The sequence below is a fragment of the Stigmatopora argus genome, chromosome 8 (assembly GCF_051989625.1).
Source record: "Stigmatopora argus isolate UIUO_Sarg chromosome 8, RoL_Sarg_1.0, whole genome shotgun sequence".
Taxonomy (NCBI): Eukaryota; Metazoa; Chordata; class Actinopteri; order Syngnathiformes; family Syngnathidae; genus Stigmatopora; species Stigmatopora argus.
The window spans coordinates 4,325,255-4,343,686 of NC_135394.1; the positions used below are offsets into that span (position 1 = coordinate 4,325,255).

At 40.7% G+C, this 18,432-nt stretch overlaps 1 protein-coding gene across 1 annotated transcript; it reads right to left on the reverse strand.

Moving 5' to 3' along the window:
- Positions 1-1,184: 1,184 nt before the first annotated feature.
- ivns1abpa (influenza virus NS1A binding protein a) lies at positions 1,185-13,862 on the reverse strand. Its single transcript, XM_077607863.1, has 15 exons — positions 13,605-13,862; positions 9,758-10,055; positions 9,432-9,566; positions 8,769-8,938; positions 8,602-8,677; positions 8,329-8,502; positions 6,181-6,306; positions 4,754-4,864; positions 4,307-4,448; positions 4,019-4,243; positions 2,936-3,057; positions 2,726-2,852; positions 2,533-2,664; positions 2,280-2,453; positions 1,185-2,206 (listed from the first exon to the last, which is right to left on the reverse strand). The coding sequence occupies exons 3-15, from the start codon at positions 9,540-9,542 to the stop codon at positions 1,944-1,946; spliced, it is 1,953 nt and encodes a 650-aa protein (XP_077463989.1). The 5' UTR covers positions 9,543-9,566; positions 9,758-10,055; positions 13,605-13,862; the 3' UTR covers positions 1,185-1,943.
- Positions 13,863-18,432: the final 4,570 nt, after the last annotated feature.

An 18,432-nucleotide genomic window follows, 5' to 3' on the forward strand; every position in this document is an offset into this window, starting at 1 on the left:
ATGTCTATAACTGTCAATATATATATACACCAGTGAACCAAACTTCAGAAAAAAAGGCTATAAAAGTCCAAAAATCAGAATGGAGAGAGCTCAATTGCTCAGATTGGCTTTTTTTTTCGTATGTATTTGTTCATTTTTTAATTAGTTACATCTTTTTTTTCTTAAACTATCACAGTACTGAACTTCAAAAATGCCAAGTCCTCCTAGAACATCGCATTATTTAACAATTAGCAATTTACAGCAGTAATTTCAAAGCACCATATAAGATGGTAGGTGTGTGCTAATTTCCATTCTATGACCTTGAATTCCTAATGGATTTTGACCACATCCAAATAAATTATAAGCTGTGCATCCACATTATCTAAAAACGTTTTTTTTTTCAATTGAGTTTGCAGGTCACATTAATTGTGGAAACCTGTTAAATTATTTAAAACTGCATTATTATAGATTGTGGAGGGGAGGTATAATTGCACAACACTGCAATTCTGAACAAAAAAGTTAGGACTTTCCCTGCTCAACTCTCCACTATGAGCACTCATAAAATACTACGTATAGTAGTAACTTATGTACTACTTATTCAAGTATAGATGCTTAAGTAGGTCTTTAAAGATCAGTATAATTGCTCAAAAGTTTAAATAATAGGCACACTGGTTTGAAAGGTTCAATTAGATAAAATAAATTTATTGTAGAAAGGTGATTAGGAAACATTGTATGCATTAACTTTTGGGTGAAAAGAACTATCTCAAATGTATTATATAAAAGACAAGCCCGTTTTTTTATTTATATCCGCTGTAATGGAGTGAGGATGGCAATCTTCCATGATCTAGGCTGCAAATGCATTGTACAAATGGTGACTAAAGTACTACAAAGGATTACGGCAACTTTGGAGTGTGGAAGAGCTTTGCCCTCAGGGCTGGTCAGGGTTTGTAGGTCAATTGTGGCAGTGACCTCCAGTTACACAAGTATCATTAGGTCAATCAGCTGAAAGCCCGTATGTCAAGGTATCCTGTTTAGCTAATCCCTTCCGCAAAGATTTATTTTAACTCATCTCTTCTGCCAAGACAATCAAGAACAGGAAATTGCTCAGACTTGACCTGATCTAGTTCAGTTTGTGGTCAATGTTACATTTGGGGAAGTTAACTTGCGCTGACCTTTTGTTCCAGTAAATGAAACAGGACAAAATGTGAATTTGGTTTATTTATTAAGAAATATTACAAATGTGAGAATTGTCTTCATTCATAACACTCCTTCCAGAAAATTCAGCTTGACGCTTTTCAGTAACTGCATTCACATGTTGCGTTAATCACAAAAACTTAGCTTGGCTGTGCATGTGACATAAGCACAGAAAAAAGAAAATTCAAACTGGCACTGGTTGATGACCTAAACTGTCTGCTACTTGTTTTTTGATAAACCTGCCGTGTATAAAAATATAAAAAGGCCATTATTTAAGATTAGAAACACAAACCAGATAGTTTAAAATGAGGAAAAGACCCTTGCTAGATGTTAAATTATAAGGCTTCATAATATCCACCTTAGTATGTGAGCAGAAAAAAAAATTCTCAGAATCACACTTGCACTTTGATTATTTGCCCCTCATCTGAAACCCCCCTCCCAGTTTCAAGTCTAAAGAGAAAAAGAAAGAGCACTAGGTGTGTTGTAAATGTTGGCATATGATAAACGAACAATATGTACAGCACGTAGAACAATGTACGCAATATGAGAAGGCTTCATTTGTGTTGCTTTGGGCAACAAGCCCCGGGTTGTCCCTCCTAAATATTTAAGCCAGTCTTCACTGAAGACCCCTCATCCAGGACTGCTCCCCCCCCACCCTCCACCCCCCATCCCACCCTTACATCCATTCATTCAGTCAGTCGCACACAGGATATCACGAAACACGATTATGTCACTAAGCCTGTTAGTTTGGGGAAAAGGGCAGCGATGCATCACTCAGAAAATGGGAAAAGGGCCTTGATACAGTCGTTCCACTGGTCAGCCTCCGGGTCGTACACCTCCATTGTGTTCAAGAAGTCGTTCCCGTCGAAGCCGCCCACGGCGAAGATGGTGTCGCCCAGCGTGACCACGCCCGCGTTGCTGCGGGACGTGGTCATGCTGCCGATCATCCTCCACTCGTTTCGAGCCGGGTCGTAGACCTCCACGCAGCGGAGCGCGTGGGAGCCGTCGAAGCCGCCGACCACAAAAAGTTTGCCTGAGAAAGTGGATTTGATATTGACCACCTGCGAGCGCAATTTGTGTCTCGTTTTGCCGGACGATCCGCTTACCGGCACAGGCGGCCACGCCGGCCCCTCTGCGGGCCACGTTCATGGGGGCTATCAGGCCCCAGGTGTTGTTCTCAGGGTTGTAGCGCTCCACGGTGTTCAGACAGTTCCAGGACTCGGCCCCTCCGATCACATACATGAAACCCTCCAACTCGCACACGGCGGCCTGGTGGCGCCCTAAAAATTTGACACAACAAGTCTTTTAATCAGGATGGTCTGTCGAGAACTCCGAAAACGCTGCAGAAATAATACATACGGATGTTGAGTGGGGCGCAGCTGGACCAGGTTTTGGCGACTGGGTCAAATGCGTCACAGTTCTTCAGTCCCTTCTGTCCGTAGGGGTCTGATCCTCCAACAACGTACAGTTTGTTGTTCAAGGAGCAGACGCCTTGAAAAAGAGCACACATCAGCCAACAGGTCAGGGCGATACCCATAAAAGCCAAACCTACCTGCATTGCAGCGGTTGGTCCTGAGCTCGGGCACCTGAACCCACACGTCGGCGTGCGGATCGTACATCTCCCCACAGCTCAGCTCGTCAGACTGTCCATTTGAACCTCCGATAACGTAGAGCTTTCCCTGCCGGATCAGATTTTCTTGAGCGACACTTATCATTTGTCATGATACTCACGATTTGGAATGATATCGTTTTGTCGTTTTACCATCAGCATGGCCATTTGGAAACGGGCCCTTGGAGTTCGCATGGGCGCAATGAAGGTCCAACGGTCTTCTTTTGGGTCGTAACACTCGACGGTCCTCAGACATTCCTCTCGGTTATAGCCGCCTGAACATGGTAAAAAAATGGACTTGTTGAAAACGGACACCCACATAACAACAATATTTTAGACAGGACCACACTATCAGGAATATGATTCAATAATGATAACCACAGGATGTTACTATAAGGCAAACATTGGCAGAATCCCACCTGAGCAGTTTATCTACTATATTTAACAAAAAAAAAATCCCAAAAGATCTGGCCCCCATACTAATGGTAAATTTAAAAAAAGGCTATTTCTGGCCGGCAATTTAAGTATTAATTTTTCTTACATTTTTCACTATAGGGATCAATGCTGTGAACTGTTTAGGTCGGTTGTTTAAAAAGTTTTTTTTAAATGTTACCTTAAGTTTTTCTTAATTTAATCCAGCCCACAAAAAAAAAAAAAAAAAATAGCAAATCCACATTAAAAATCTAATTTAAAAAATCCAGAAGGTATGGCAATTGGTCTTGCAGCCGTAACTTATATGTGCATTTCTTATTCCCACCTTCTTCCAACTTATTTTTTTTAGATTTGTTCACTACATAAAATGTAAAAACGTTTTTACATTAAAATTATTAATTTTCTTATCTTGTTTTGAATAAAATTGACATTAGGCACTTCCACATCTCTGCAGCTTTTCTGGAAATCCGGGTTGTATGAAATGATTGATGATGACAGGAACACAAATTAAATTGTGTCACTGTCATCGTCAACCCAATCTACTGGTTTTTCGGGATCGGTTTTCACTTCCTGCATGTGCTATGTCACGTGATGTTGATTTCAAAGGGTTGAGCTCCGACCAATTGTTTATGACTTAAGGACTTTGCAATATAATGATTGGCAAAGAGCAGTAAAGAAAATAGGTCACAAGTGCAACTGCCTAGCTGGCTGAAAAGGAAGTATTTGAGTAGGACTTGCCTTTAATTTTAGACACGTCAAACTATTGAGTCTTTGGTGAATAGTATTTTTAGTTTTTCTACCAACCTGCTGCAATGAGCCGGGTGTTGAGGGCCACGGTTCCCAGTCCAGAGCGAGCATAACGCATTGGGGAAAGCGGTTGCTCCTCTACTTCCTCAGGCTGGGCCTCAAAACTCAGACTCTTCAGCAGGCAGGGCGTGGCAGAGGGGGAGGTCTGGGGGCTGCTTCGGCCGTGCAAGAAGATCACACACAGCACTCCGTCCAGCACAGCCAGACACAGGTAGGTGTTGTCTAAGGAAAACGTGTCGTTAGATAACTACGGTAACAGGATCGCACTTGACGCAAACGACATACTTGTAGTCTTCTCAGAGGCGATGTACTTCCACTCTCTCCTGGTAGTTTGTTTGGGGGTGTTTGCTGCTTGGTTAGAGGGTGAAAGGCTTCCCGAGGAACTGCAGCTCATCTGTCTCTGGGCACTCTCTCGTACTGGCTTCCTCTGCAAGAGCATAGCGCAGCTACAGGATGCAAGTCCACCCCATTGTCAGCTACTTTAGCCTACGCTATTTCAGACCCACGTCTTCTAACCTCCCTCTCAAACCGGCAGAATGAGCTTAAACTAAAATGGGCATTAAGCCCAGCCACACAAGTTGCTACATAGTTGGCAAATATGTATATATTTGAACCAGGTGCAGGCAGTCTGGTGGTATTCGCCTGTCCTTATATAAATTAAGCTAAACACTGCGTCTGATCAAACGTAGTAGCGAACCCATTGCAGTAAAGCTGGCCATGCTTGTCGAGTACCTGCACAAAGTGAAGGTGGTCCTCCTCGCCACCAAACACCTCAGTGTGCCCCTCAATCCCAAGCCCTCCATCCATCAGCTTGTGATCAGGTGAGTAGTACAGCATTTGCACCTGGAAGACAAACAGGAACAACACACCCATGTGGCTGTCTCCATGGTAACACGGTACACCCCATCATAATAGGGGATTGCGAGAGGAAAACGGAGAGGGACAAAGTCCTCGAAAGCAAGCTTCTTGGATGAGGAATTTCCTTGAAAGACACACACACTTGCATCCACGGCACAAAGGCGTCGATCGGCTCTTGCGCTCAAGAAGATGCCGAGAATCCGGAAATGGTTCTGTTCCTAAATTGCATCTAAAAATAGAGAGGGATCGAGTAAAGGATGAGGCGCTCCGGTCAGCAAGATCTTCTGTGACGATTGAATCATTGGAGAGAGTTGCCGAAGTCCTCATTTTCCAGTCCGCTACTTGGAAACTGCTCCTTAAGCTGAAAAGGCCACTCTTTGTGATAGCAGCCAAAATGGGCAGTCAAACACACCTGGCAAAAAAACCCTAACCCTCGGTTTGGAGTAGTTACCGATTGTGTCCCATTCACAAAAATGTTAACATTTGGTGGAAAGCTGCATGTTTTGCCAAGTCTAGGAAAAAAAAGGGTTTCTGCAGAGCGAGAAAAGGTAAGTTCGAGGGGGGGGGGAGATACTCAAGCTAATGTTTCACCAAATGAGAGTCTTCTTCAAATAGGTCTGGTCTTTTTTGGGGGTGTAATCCTGTATTCTGGTACTAAAACAAATGTTTTCTGCATGTGTGCAATTGTTATGGACAGATGGTTGCACAGTGTTGCGTGGCTGCAAAGAGTGGCTGCTAAGAGGCAGTAGCACTCCCTTCTCCTTTCTGACTCATTACCCTGGTGGATCAGGCCCGGCTCCTCGGTCTGGTCGCTTGCTGCTGCAAATAAACCTACAGGAGAGATAAATCAATGGGGAGGAGTGCCTGTTAGTTCCCAAGCAGAAAAGGGCGCACCTGTTCAGATATTCAAGTTGGCAGTAAAACAGATGAATCAAGGGTCAAACCTTCAAGAATCTTTTCTCTGCGTTTCGCAGCAGAAGAGCGCTGTAATACTTAGACGGGGGGATCATAAGAAAAGCAACCACAACTTAAAAGAATCAAAAGGAAAAGGGAAAAAAAACAAGAGCAGATAGGGGCTCTTTCAGTCTCACCTCTAATTTGTGGCATGGTTCAGGAATACAGTTTCTGACTGCAAAAACCTCAACGAATCAGAGGGAAAGAACAATCCCGACATTGCAGGGCAACAGCCTGCTAATGCTATTTAAGCCCCCTTAATGACTTGGTAATGTCAAAAACAGGAGTCAGGGGAGGGTTGGGGTGACGTTCGCTGAAAGTTTTAAAAGGCACACTCAGGTACTGACCTCCTCCATGAGTTGTTCCAATTGCTCTCCATTCTCCCAAATGCTGCGCTGCACCCAGTTGAGCACTTTTGAGTAAAGCTTGCCATTGCTGGGCAGAGTCAGGTTGTCTTCTAGCATTACTTCTAACTGTGAACAAACAGGATGAAGGTCGAATTTAGTTGACGACAGAAGAGGGATTTCCATTTTTGAGTAGCCCTGTGTATATAGGGAGGCGTATATATGCGTGTGTATGTAGGGGGCGTATATATGCGCATGTGTATATAGGGGGCGTATATATGCGTATGTGTATATAGGGGGCATATATATGCCTATGTGTATAGGGGGCGTATATATGCATATAGGGGGGCGTATATATGCATATATGTATAAAGGGAGGTGTATATATGCATATTTGTATATAGGGAGGTGTATATATGCGTATATGTATATATGCGTATATGTATATATGCGTATATGTATATAGGGAGGTGTGTATATGTATATAGGGAGGTGTGTATATGTATATAGGGAGGTGTATATATGCGTATATGTATATAGGGTGTGTATATATGCGTATATGTATACAGGGAGGTGTATATATGCGGATATGTATATAGGGAGGTGTATATATGCGTATATGTATATAGGGAAGTGTGTATATATGCGTATATGTATATAGGGAGGTGTGTATATATGCGTATATGTATATAGGGAGGTGTGTATATATGCGTATATGTATATAGGGAGGTGTATATATGCGTATATGTATATAGGGAGGTGTATATATGCGTATATGTATATAGGGAGGTGTATATATGCGTATATGTATATAGGGAGGTGTACATATACACGAATATATGAATGAATGCATAAAAATTGTACAAAAAAAGTAGAACACCTGCCTATGCCAATAGCTTCGTTGCCACATTTTAAGTCACCTGCTCTAAATCTATGATCAGAGCGCTATGCCCTTAGAAGTTGCATCAAGGTGGCTATCTTGTTAAAAGTCAAAGCGATACGCGGTCATTACAAAGCTTATCCAGTGTTAGTCCAAATAAGACTCTGCTGCTGGCAAGTCATGCACCAAGGCAGCAGTACAAGTGGACGGGAAGAGTTCGAAATAGACATCAGTCATTGAGGATCTATATTTGACCAGCTCAACTGCACATGCTTGAGAAACAAACAAATCCCTCTTCTTCAGTCTCTTACCATTAGATATGCCACAATCAGGAACAATGTTTAGAAATAGGTTTGTGGTTAGAGATGCACCCATTTTAACATTATTGGCTAAAACTGAAAATGAAAACCAAGACAAAACTAAAAACCTACATGAATACACTTGTCATTAGCCAATTTATGCCATTCGATTTTTGAAAATGTAAATTTCTAATACTTGGGATTACCAAAATACTTTTTGTTATTATTATTATGGTGTATATAAAAAGGCTGAGAAGCTTGGTTATCTGAAAGGGGCTCGGAGTAGAAGTAGTAGAGTTATAGGAGCCAGAGGAGTTGGTTCAGGTATCTGAATCAGATGCCTCTTGGTAAGGTGTTCTGGGGATGTGCCACTTCGTAATTAAAAGTGGCTTCTCTGCGCTTCATAACACCGGCGTCTGCTACTCCGCTCATCGCAACCATAAACCGCAGCACCCGTTCTCACTGCTAAGCCTAATTCTTTACTCCCACATTCAACTAATTGTCTTTACAACAGGTTAAGCAAAGTGAGGCCACAGGCTCTGAATAAAGTCACAGTGAAACATGCCAACAAACTTTGTTTCATTGTTCGGACTCCTTGTTTTTTTTTTTTTTTTTACTTATTTGACATCTTTGCAATACTATATACAGCCAAGAATTTCTTGGGAGAGAATGTAAACCATGCTGTTCCACTTCAAGTATGAATAGCTGCGCTGAGCCAACACAGCCTCAATCACTAAGCAAGCAATTTGCTCTTACCAATGTAATGGCACTTCTCTACTTGTGATTTTTCATTTATTAATCAAATGTGTTTTAATAGTTGTCATTTTTTTCCTTAAAAAAATGTGCATAATTTGAAGAGGACTACAAAAGACACCAATGAGGGGCTAAAGTTCCAAGGATTCGAATAATTTTATGTGATTCATTCGAATTGATTAGTTGTCGATTAATCGATCCAACTATAAAATACTGCACCTTGAGGCGGGGAAGTTTGAGGAAGTCATCCTGTTCTGACACCTCCAGTAGGTGGTCTTGAATATAGGCATCCACTTTGGCTAAAAGTCTGGTATCTCCCATTGAGCTGGCAAAGTTGCGAAATGAAATGGCGTTCTGGGAATCCATCTTAGACAGGAGGTAGTCGCCACAAATCTGAGAAGTTGCACATTTCAAAAATAAATCAGAAATTGTTCATAGTATGGTAACCGCATTCATGTCTAACTCATCTCACAGTATTGATAGAAATCACACCTGCTTGACTCGCTCCATCTTGAACCTTTTGGCGGCAGAGTAAACATCCTTAACCAGCTCCTTATCTGCCTTAAGCCTATAAAAACGGAAAGAAAACTTAATTTGCAGCCCAAGTAAACACTCAATTTAAAGTCGTGGCGAAAAGAAATCAATTGAAAGCGACTTACTGGGCAGTGTAAGCATAGTTGAGCAAGATCTCCACCGCTTCTGGGTCCAAGTCCTCAAAAGTGACATGAGAAACTCCATGAGGTTCAATGTCACTATTGAAGATCTCAAACAAATAGGGACTGCAGCAAGCCAGCACAGCACGATGTGCCATCAACTCATGGCCACATACCTGTCAAAAAGTTCAGTTATTAAAATCTAGGTGCATTTTCCCTCATAAAAAGGCACATCAAATTTTCAAGAGACTGACCGACTTTTATTATTATCTATTACATGGCGCCTTTCAAATGGCAGCCGGTGGCGGTAGCTCCATCCACTCTTGCTCGTTTTGTGTTTTTGCTGCTTTTCTGTCTCAATGATTTGATTTGGTGATTCTTAATGATCCCATTTACTTTGATTTGCTTTGTACTTTGTGCTTTTGCGACTGTACTGTCTAACTTATAACTATGCCTTTCCTTTTGTTACTGTCACAATGAAATTTCCCGAATACGGGATGAATTAAGTTATCCAATCCAATCTACACTGTCACATTCTGTCCTACCAGTTAAATATAGGGTAATAGAAGCCTATCACTGCTCTGCATTCATGATTTCAAGAAGAGTGACTCAGTGCTGCATTGACCTTTGTGTAATGTCGCCGTACGTTTGCAGTGTGATCATTCATACCTGGAGCCTAACATCGCAGAACTGACCACTCTTCCTCAGGGCATTCATTTTGGCCACAGTGGAATCCAGGAAACTCTCGTCCTCAAAGATCAAATAACCATTCGGAATCATTTTGTCTTAATTTGGTTGGTCAGCCTAAAGGAAAAGTTCAAAAAGACTGTGTTAAGTATAGAAAGTACTGATTGATATGACAGCGGTTCTTTAAAAATATGTACAGTGTCCTCTTTAATCCAACATTTTAAAATCTGCAGTATATTGCCGACCAGAGGATTAGGTGACAGTATTTATGCATTAGAATCCTTCTATTAGAGTAGTCATAATCTTACCTAATGGAGAATAAATCAAATCCAGGGAAGCACCACTGCAAGAGTAGAACTGGAACAGAAGGTAGTCAAGGGATCAAAGGAGAGAAGAGATTCAAAGAAACTCCAGTCTTCTTCACCCAAGAAGCGGGATGAGAAAGTTGATAGAAGAAATGCTAGTTGACAACGCAGGTGGCAGGAGGAGGGAGAGGGAGGGCTTCCACCCCGGCAAACTATCAGGCTTGAAGCGACTGTAATCAAGTCCTCGTGAACCCGTTGGCTATAGAGCTGTACTTATTCTGTGTTGGTCATGCATTATAACCTGGAGAAAGGAGAAAAGGCTTGAATGAAAAAGGGAAACATTTACAACAACAAGTATAGCTCATTAGAATCTCCTCTCAAGACCAGATGGTGTTGTTGATGATAAAACACAGACAAAAGCCTGACTTATCATCATATCCACACCTGCTGGCCATTCCAGACCAAGCAAATGAGTTTCAAACCAAGAGTTAGTTATCAGCTCGGTCCAAACAAAAATGAAGAAAATCTACTTTGAGACAAATTCCTATGGGAACATTACACCTAACTCTATAAAAATAGCAGTGTGACAGAAGGCAATTTTTTTTGTCCATTGGTTCATACACGTGCAAAGTTGTGCTAGTATTCTCAATACAAAAGTCATTTAATGTACAAATTCCTAAAGGTTTAATGCATCAATTTAATCTTTAAAAATAAAATTAACTCAGAAGATAAATGTAGACGATAAAAACAACTAATGCTCATGCAAAATGACAAGAAATAAATCAGACTATGGCAGCTGTCTCAAAAACTAAATTTGTTGACTAAGGGTTAAGTGAGAATAGCCTTCCATCGCTACAGTAATCCCTCAAGTATTAGTATTTTGCTAGATCCAAATTATTTGTGCTACTCTACTTGTCATTATAACTAGATTGAGATGTGACAAGGTTTTTGTCAACAAATACTATGGTCTGCTTGGCAAAGGCCTGATTTTTTTCATTGTTCCACATTCTTAAGAAACCCATTTCTTTTTTTTTCATTTTAAGGAGTAAGTTTGCAGTAGCCATAAAAAGGGCTCCAGAACTAATTTAGGGCGGAACATGAATACTGTCATTTGTGAGCTACAGTTCCTCCCAAACTACTACCAATTAGGCGGAGTATTACACAAGCCGGGAAAGTAAACACATTTTTCAAGGCTTTCTAAATGTTCTTATGCCATGACTTGTGAATAGGTCCACTAAAAGAGCACCATCTCTCGTGTTGGGGGCACTTTCTGAAACCAGAGCATTGCTCCTGTGGAATGGAACATTTTTCTATTTGCGGACATTTATTTTTTTCTGCTAAATTACTTTTACCATACTGCATAAAACCACCAAAAGCCCACCCATGTGAGGGTACGACCCTCTCACAAAATGGTAAGTTATGGTAAGGTGAAAAGGAATTTACTTTTAGGTCTTTGCTGTCAACAGTGTGTAGAGCATTTTGGAAGTACAACATTTTCCACAAGGTACTAGTGAATATCAACCAAGTATGACTAATTTCCATAATTAAATCTACCAATCTGAATTATATTTTTGGCAAATATATGCATACTATTCACAAGACAATGTGGCTATAGCCAGCACTAAAATGAGTTGTAAAAGCAACTACCCTGCCTATTAAATTGTCATTTTATTTTTTTTAATTATAACTACACAGCTCACCAAAATCAATCTACCCTAATTCCTCAATTTAAAAAAGCAATGCTTTCTATTTAATGTCAAGATGGCACAATGCCATCCCCTCACCATCCAAAAAAAAAAAAAGAATTGCATGAAGGACACAAAGTACTGGCGTGCAAAGACAAAAAAAATACAGGAAATTGCTTTGGGTTTGGCACACATGCAAAAGGGAAATTTTAAAAAAATCACAACTGCACGTTCTGTAATACAATACTAGAGCATTGGTAATGTGAGCTATAAGTCTCGTGGTTTGTATGTGGATGCTGGGGAACACTGACCTACTTTTGCCTGCTTATGCAATTTCTCTGAATGGTCGTTGCTGCGTTCTGTCTGCTCACTTCCTACCCTCGTCTTTCTACCCGGCAAATAGCACCCCCCCTAGTAAAGCCACACCCACATCTCCTTGGTCAGTGTTGTACCACATTGCTGCTGAGGGTAGGGGAGAAAAAACATTGACCTTGTGTAAAACAATAACAACCTTGTGCATGTTTGTGTGAAGTAGGCATTTTCTTTTGAAAATAAAATATTATTCAAGGAGGGGTGTGTTGTTCCCATCTGCAAAATAGCCCTACTATAAGAATAATTGTTATAGGAAAACAAAAAGGCCACAAAGGAGTAGTGTTCGACTGAGAGCTGATGCATGAGTCAGTGTTGCTTCCAGAGGCATGTGCTTGACTACCAGAAAATAAAGGGAAATGGGGAGTGAAGCAGAGACCAAAACTCAATGTTTCCATGTGACTAGTCTAGAATACAAGTGCTCGTCTGGCATTGAGAATCAATACATAAGAGCTCCCTCCAATGGAGAGGATGGTCTACAGCAAGACATTTCACAATTCTAAGCGTATGTAAAGAAAGTGCCATTATAATGCAGAAACATTTTTAAAAAATTCTATATCCTTTTAAAAATTACTTAAATGCAATTTTTTGGGCTATACTTTTGTCTGGAAATATCAGTATCTCACAGCAATGATTTGATTTGGGGATTCTTAATGATCCCATTTACTTTGCAACGGTCACTATGAAATTTCCCAAATACGTGATGAATAAAGTTATACAATCCAATCCAATCCAAATGTCAATGCTGAGGCTTACATTGCCTAATATATGATGTCCTTGTATGCATGCCAGGTCTTTATGGGTTTCTTTTTGTGTAGGTGTGTCGGTTTTTTTTTTAAAACAAAAATGGTCAGTTTCCATTGTGCAAGGCATTTATCATAGATGCATCAATATACAGCTGAAATAAATACATGACACTGCAAATTAATTCATAAATAAGGATACTTTGAAATACAGACTTTTTTAAATAAAACTTTATTAAGATCGTTCTTATTTGCAACTTATTTTCCTTTTTTTAACCGAGAAAATACCAATTTCGGCCATCCATTTCCGTTAAGGATTACAAACAGCAGGCGGGTTTTACGGCACGAGAGGAAGTCTCCACTCGACAGATCAGGGCTATATGGACCCGAATATTTCCTACAAATAAATCATCGGCGTGGTCTTTCGGATGGTGAAACGAGGTGTCAATAAAAACGTGATCTTGATTTTTTTTTTTTTACCAGGATGGCCAGCGACGTGTTTTAGCCACAATGCCCTTCGCAGATCCGCCGGCCCCTCCCCTTCTTCCTATACTTGAGGAATGTACGGGGCCCTAAAGCTTGGCCCGATGCCATCCATACAACCATCCCGCCATAGGAAACCGGTTAGATGGCGCTATTACTCAAATGGACCGACGCCGTGCGACATGAATAGCATAAAGAACGCGATTAAGGCCCGCCGACGAGCAATCCTCGTTAGCTTTCCGGTTCAAACCTGCTGCGGAGTTACGGCGGCAGCCACGAGACTCGCACGCTTGCTTACTGTCCGCTTTAGAGGCGGGCAAGGACGAATGATTTTACCCTTTGTCCATTCTCGCCGCGAGAAAATTCGCCACGTTTATTTCATGGGCGACATTGTCAGAAAAAACGGCCTTTTCCAGCAGTCTCCAGCTGGTTGAGGTCAAGACAGCCATTTCCATCCATTGTAAGGTGGCTAGCCATCGCCTGATAGTAAATGACACTAACGCCATTTTAAACGATTCTTATCACATTTTAACAGAGATCAATATATTTTTTAAATTGTTTTTATCTTACCTGAGGCGTTTGACAGCAGATGATATTAGGCATATTTAATAAGAATTGAAAGGTTGGTCGGTTGTGGGTGAAGAAGACAGGCGAGGCGGCTTCAGCTGCTGCTTGTCTGGCTGGTTGCTGGGTGTTGCTTCGTCTTAGTTTTAGCAGCGGCGGAAAGACCACTCTTCATCCACTCAGTCTCTCCGGAACGAGTGCCAGCAAGGCGCGCTCCCGATTAACTACGTATTCGGCACGCCGACCTCAACGTCACAAAGAGGCGTGCTTATTCCACACCAGCCCAAGTTCTGTGGTGACGCAATTTAAAATGTGTGACAAAACCAATCCATCATGGGAAGAGACACGTTTTCTCTACGTTAGAGTCTGAGGTAACTTTCTCCAGTCGCACACGACAAAGTAATAGAGATTACTAAACAAATCCAACGCAATCGAGGATGAGAATACAATTCCAGGAATGCATTTCAACCTTTTGATTTGTATTTGGGGCTCCAAACATATTATCTACTGTGTAAAACATACGGCCCGCTAGGTCAGGGGTAGGGAACCTATGGCTCGGGAGCCACATGTGGCTCTTTTGATGGGTCCATCTGGCTCTTTGCTAACCTCTGAGCTAATATATGGAAATCGCTGGGGACAGAACTGAGATATTACATCTAGAACTGCTTTAATCTTCATTTTTTTTGTAGTAGACTCTTCTGGAATGCATCCTCTCATTGATTAGCAACAGTATAAGAATCTTTTTTTAAAAATTCATTTTTTTCCACTTTAAAAGTGGTGAAATTACAAAAAAAATGAAAAGGCACTTGTTTACATGTATGTATTTTGACTTTTAAATTTGTAGTATGGCTCACAAGGAACAACATTGGAAAATATGAATTGTTTGTGGCTCTCTTCGTCAAAAAGGTTCCTGACCCCTGCGCTAGGTGGTCGGATCCGGCCTTTGAAGATCATTCATACTGTACATACAGAATTCATTCATTCATTTTGTGAACCTCTTTATCCTCACAAGGAGTGCTGGAGCCTATCCCAGCTAACTTCGCGCCAGAGGCGTGGGACACCCTGAATCGGTGGCCAGCCGATCACAGGGCACAAGGAGACGGCCAACCATCCGCACTCACACTCATACCTGGCAACAATTTAGAGTGTCCAATCAGCCTACCATGCAGGTTTTTGTAACGTGTGAGGAAACCGGAGTACCCGGAGAAAACCCACGCAGGCCCAGGTAGAACATGCAAACTCCACACAGGTGGACCGACTTGGATTCGGACACAAGACCCCAGTGCTGCGAGGTCGACGCGCTGATCACTCTGATTGTATTTTTTTCAACACAGGTGCTGTTAAACTGGAATTTTGGTAGTTGTATGATTCAGTGTATCGAGTACTGCTTTTGCTGAATTTCTTATCCGCAGTCCTTTTGGCGTGCAGTCAAATCGGTGTATAATGAGTTAACAAGAAACCTTAAAATGTCCCAAACCCAACTGGAAGTAACCTGGAAATACCCCAAAACCAACAAAAGGTGACCAATGAACAGAAAGTAGCTCAGAACCTGCCCAAAAACTAATAGGAAATGATCGAAAATTTATAGGCTATTTATAGACTAACGTTTTTCTTGTATGTGTGAAAATGTATAAATGATAATATCATCATAGAACAGATTTACTTTTATGACAATAAACATAGAAAATATGACATTTACCAAAACAATTATGATTGACTTAGACTGTCCCAACAGCATTACAAAGTTAAAATAATAGAAACAACAATTAGAAGGGCAAATACTTTTGGCAGTCCTGCAATAATTATGCTGTTATTAAAAGATGAATAGAGATGATTAAAAATGAAAAATCTGCTTTTTAGCCTGTTTGAAAAATAGAAACATAAGCAAAATTCATTGATTAGTTATGAAATTTAATAGTGATCCTGGTAGCACAGCAACACAACAGTAGCAAAACAGTAATACTTTAACAAGTTCAGTATGATATACTGTTGTTTGAATCCACTACAAATAATTATAAATACAAGTTTTTAAAAAAACTTGAAATAATACATCCACACAGTGAGGACCCACCTGAGAACGAAACATCAGCTCCAGAACTGGGAGGCCGACACGCCAACCAGTCCACCGAGCAGCGTCCGTACTTTAATTTAAGGCAAATACATAGGCTTGTCTACCCTCCACTAGTGTGGCCAAATCTTCTATTTTCCACCCTCCCTTTTTTCTGGTGCAGTGAGGCTGCAAAAATCTGCTCTGACAAGAAAGCTATGAATATTTCAGGTATCAAGGCCCAGAACTAACACGTGGCCAGTACTGCTGTGTGCATGCAGTTGAAGGGAAATGGGAGCTATACACTATTCAACAGTTACCCATAAAATCTTCATTAAAAACTCAGAAAAGGTTGCAACTCCAAAATACAATTTGGACAGACCAATTATTTCAATCACTCATTTTCTGTACCATTTATCCTCATACGGGTCGCCGGGGGTGCTGGAGCCCATCCCAGCCAACTAAGAGCATCTGAATTGGTGGTCATCTAATCGCAGAGCACAAGGAGATGGACTACAATTCACGCTCACGCTCATACCAATGGGCAATTTAGAGTCTTCAACCAGCATACCCTGCATGTTTTTGGGATATGGGAGGAAACTGCAATACCCGGAGGAAACCCATGCAAGGGAGAACATGCAAACTCCACACAGGAAGGTCCGAACCCACCTGGGATTGAACCTTCAATCTCAGAACTGTGAGGCCGACGCGCTAACCATTTGGGCACCTATAACCAATTATTTCCTTCAATTAAATTTTAATGCACTCCCTAATTTCTCTTAACCAAATACAGCTTCCACACCAGGGGTAGGGAACCTATGGCTCGGGAGCCATATGTGGCTCTTTTGATAGGTGCATACGGCTCTCCGCTAAAATGTGAAGTAAAATATGGTAACCGCTGTTGAGAGCTCAGTCCTGAATGCATCAGTAGCAATGTTATGTGATCATTGTGGCGCCGACACTACTTCTAGTGCGGCTTTAAACATTTTTTTCCATTAGATTCTTCTGCATGCATACTCTCATTGATTATCATTGATTAGCAACAGCGCGACAATGTTGTCAAAAGATCTCAGAGAACGTTTGTACTTTAAAAATCGTGACATTACTACAAATAGCACACATTTTAGTGTATTTTTTTTAGTATGGCTCTCAAGGAATAACATTTGAAAATATTAATTGTTTATGGCTCTCTCCGTCAAAAAGGTTCCCGACCCCTGTTCCACACCAAGCCTTTTAATCCTTTAATGCACAGGTGTCAAAGTGGCGGCCCGCGGGCCAAATTTGGACCACCGCATCATTTTGTGTGGCCCGAGAAAGTAAATGATGAGTGCCAACTTTCGGTTTTATGATGAAATTCAAATGAAGATTGTAGATTATTTCCTGTGTTTCCTCATTTTAAATCAATAATTGCAAACAATTTGTACTAATTTGAATGTCCAAAAATGATCTATCGATTAGCACGATCGAGAAAGCTGTCAATTATTAATCGATTAATTTTGGCAGCCTAATTTGAAGACATAACGGCCCTCCGGATGTAATCGAAACTACCACGTGGCCTGCGACAAAAAATGAGTTTGACACCCCTGCTTTAATTGGACCATAAGATACATTAAGAATAACAGGCCTGGGTGTCATTTTTGACCCTATCTATGCATTTAAGGGTTAAAACCTTGAGTGAGGTCCACTTGAGTATGAAGTTACCGTTTGCTGATAAAGATAAACCAAAAAATTAAGTCATGACAATCAGACCTACATTGCGCTCTAAATGTATTGGAACAGATTTTTTTTGCCACATACTTTCTCATTATCGACTAATAGATCTGATAAAAAATAATAATAATAATAATAAAGTCAGTCTTATCCTTGTATCCAATATGCCAAGTCAAAATTGGGGAGATAAGTCATTTTACCATAAAAAGCCACAACTGCCAAATTTCATAAAAATAAAAAAATGAAAATGCACATTTTACCCAAACCTAACTATAAATTCTCCTGTGAAAGAATATGACATTTTTGGGACACAGAAAACATTAACATGCATAGTTTACATGGTTGATGTTTTCAAAGATTAAAAAAAAAGTTTAGTTACTAAATATGATAGGAATATAACTCACACAGCAGTAAAATGAATTAATGAATCCGAAAAAGAGGCATGGAGGAAAAATAGTGGTTAGCATGTATGCCTCACCCTCCACCCCTCCTTTGAAGTGTTTGCTAGTTCTTCCTGTCCCTGTGTGGATTTTCTCGAGGTACTCTGGCTTCTGCCCACATCCCCAAATCACGCTCGATCCAACCCTCCAAATTGTTCGTAGTTTTACATATAAATGGTTGTTTCTCTCCTCTTGCTCTGCTTATGTGATCTGTAATCATTTTTTCTAATACGGACTGTTAGGAATTGACAAAACATTGACTGAAAGATTATACAGGCATCATTGTCATAATTTCTGTAGGTGTTAAGGCATTTTTCTATTGTGGAAAATCTTGAAGCCTTCCACAACAAAACAACACAGTACTACTGCTGGCATTACACCCACCATAGATGACTTCTCTGAGTGAGAAAACATTTCTTTCCAAGCATTAATAACTTGTCACAGTCATAAATGCTCCTTTGGGACAACTTGTTATTATCCCAAGCCATTTACAGTCTTTGCTTTCTCCTAGTGTTCAGAAAAATCAGTACTTAGACCGACTTGTTTGGCAAAATGTAATGTGTTACATAATTTCCTGCAACAATAGGATTCAAAGTTCGGAGAGAAGGCAATATTTAGAACGGCACTAAAAGGAATA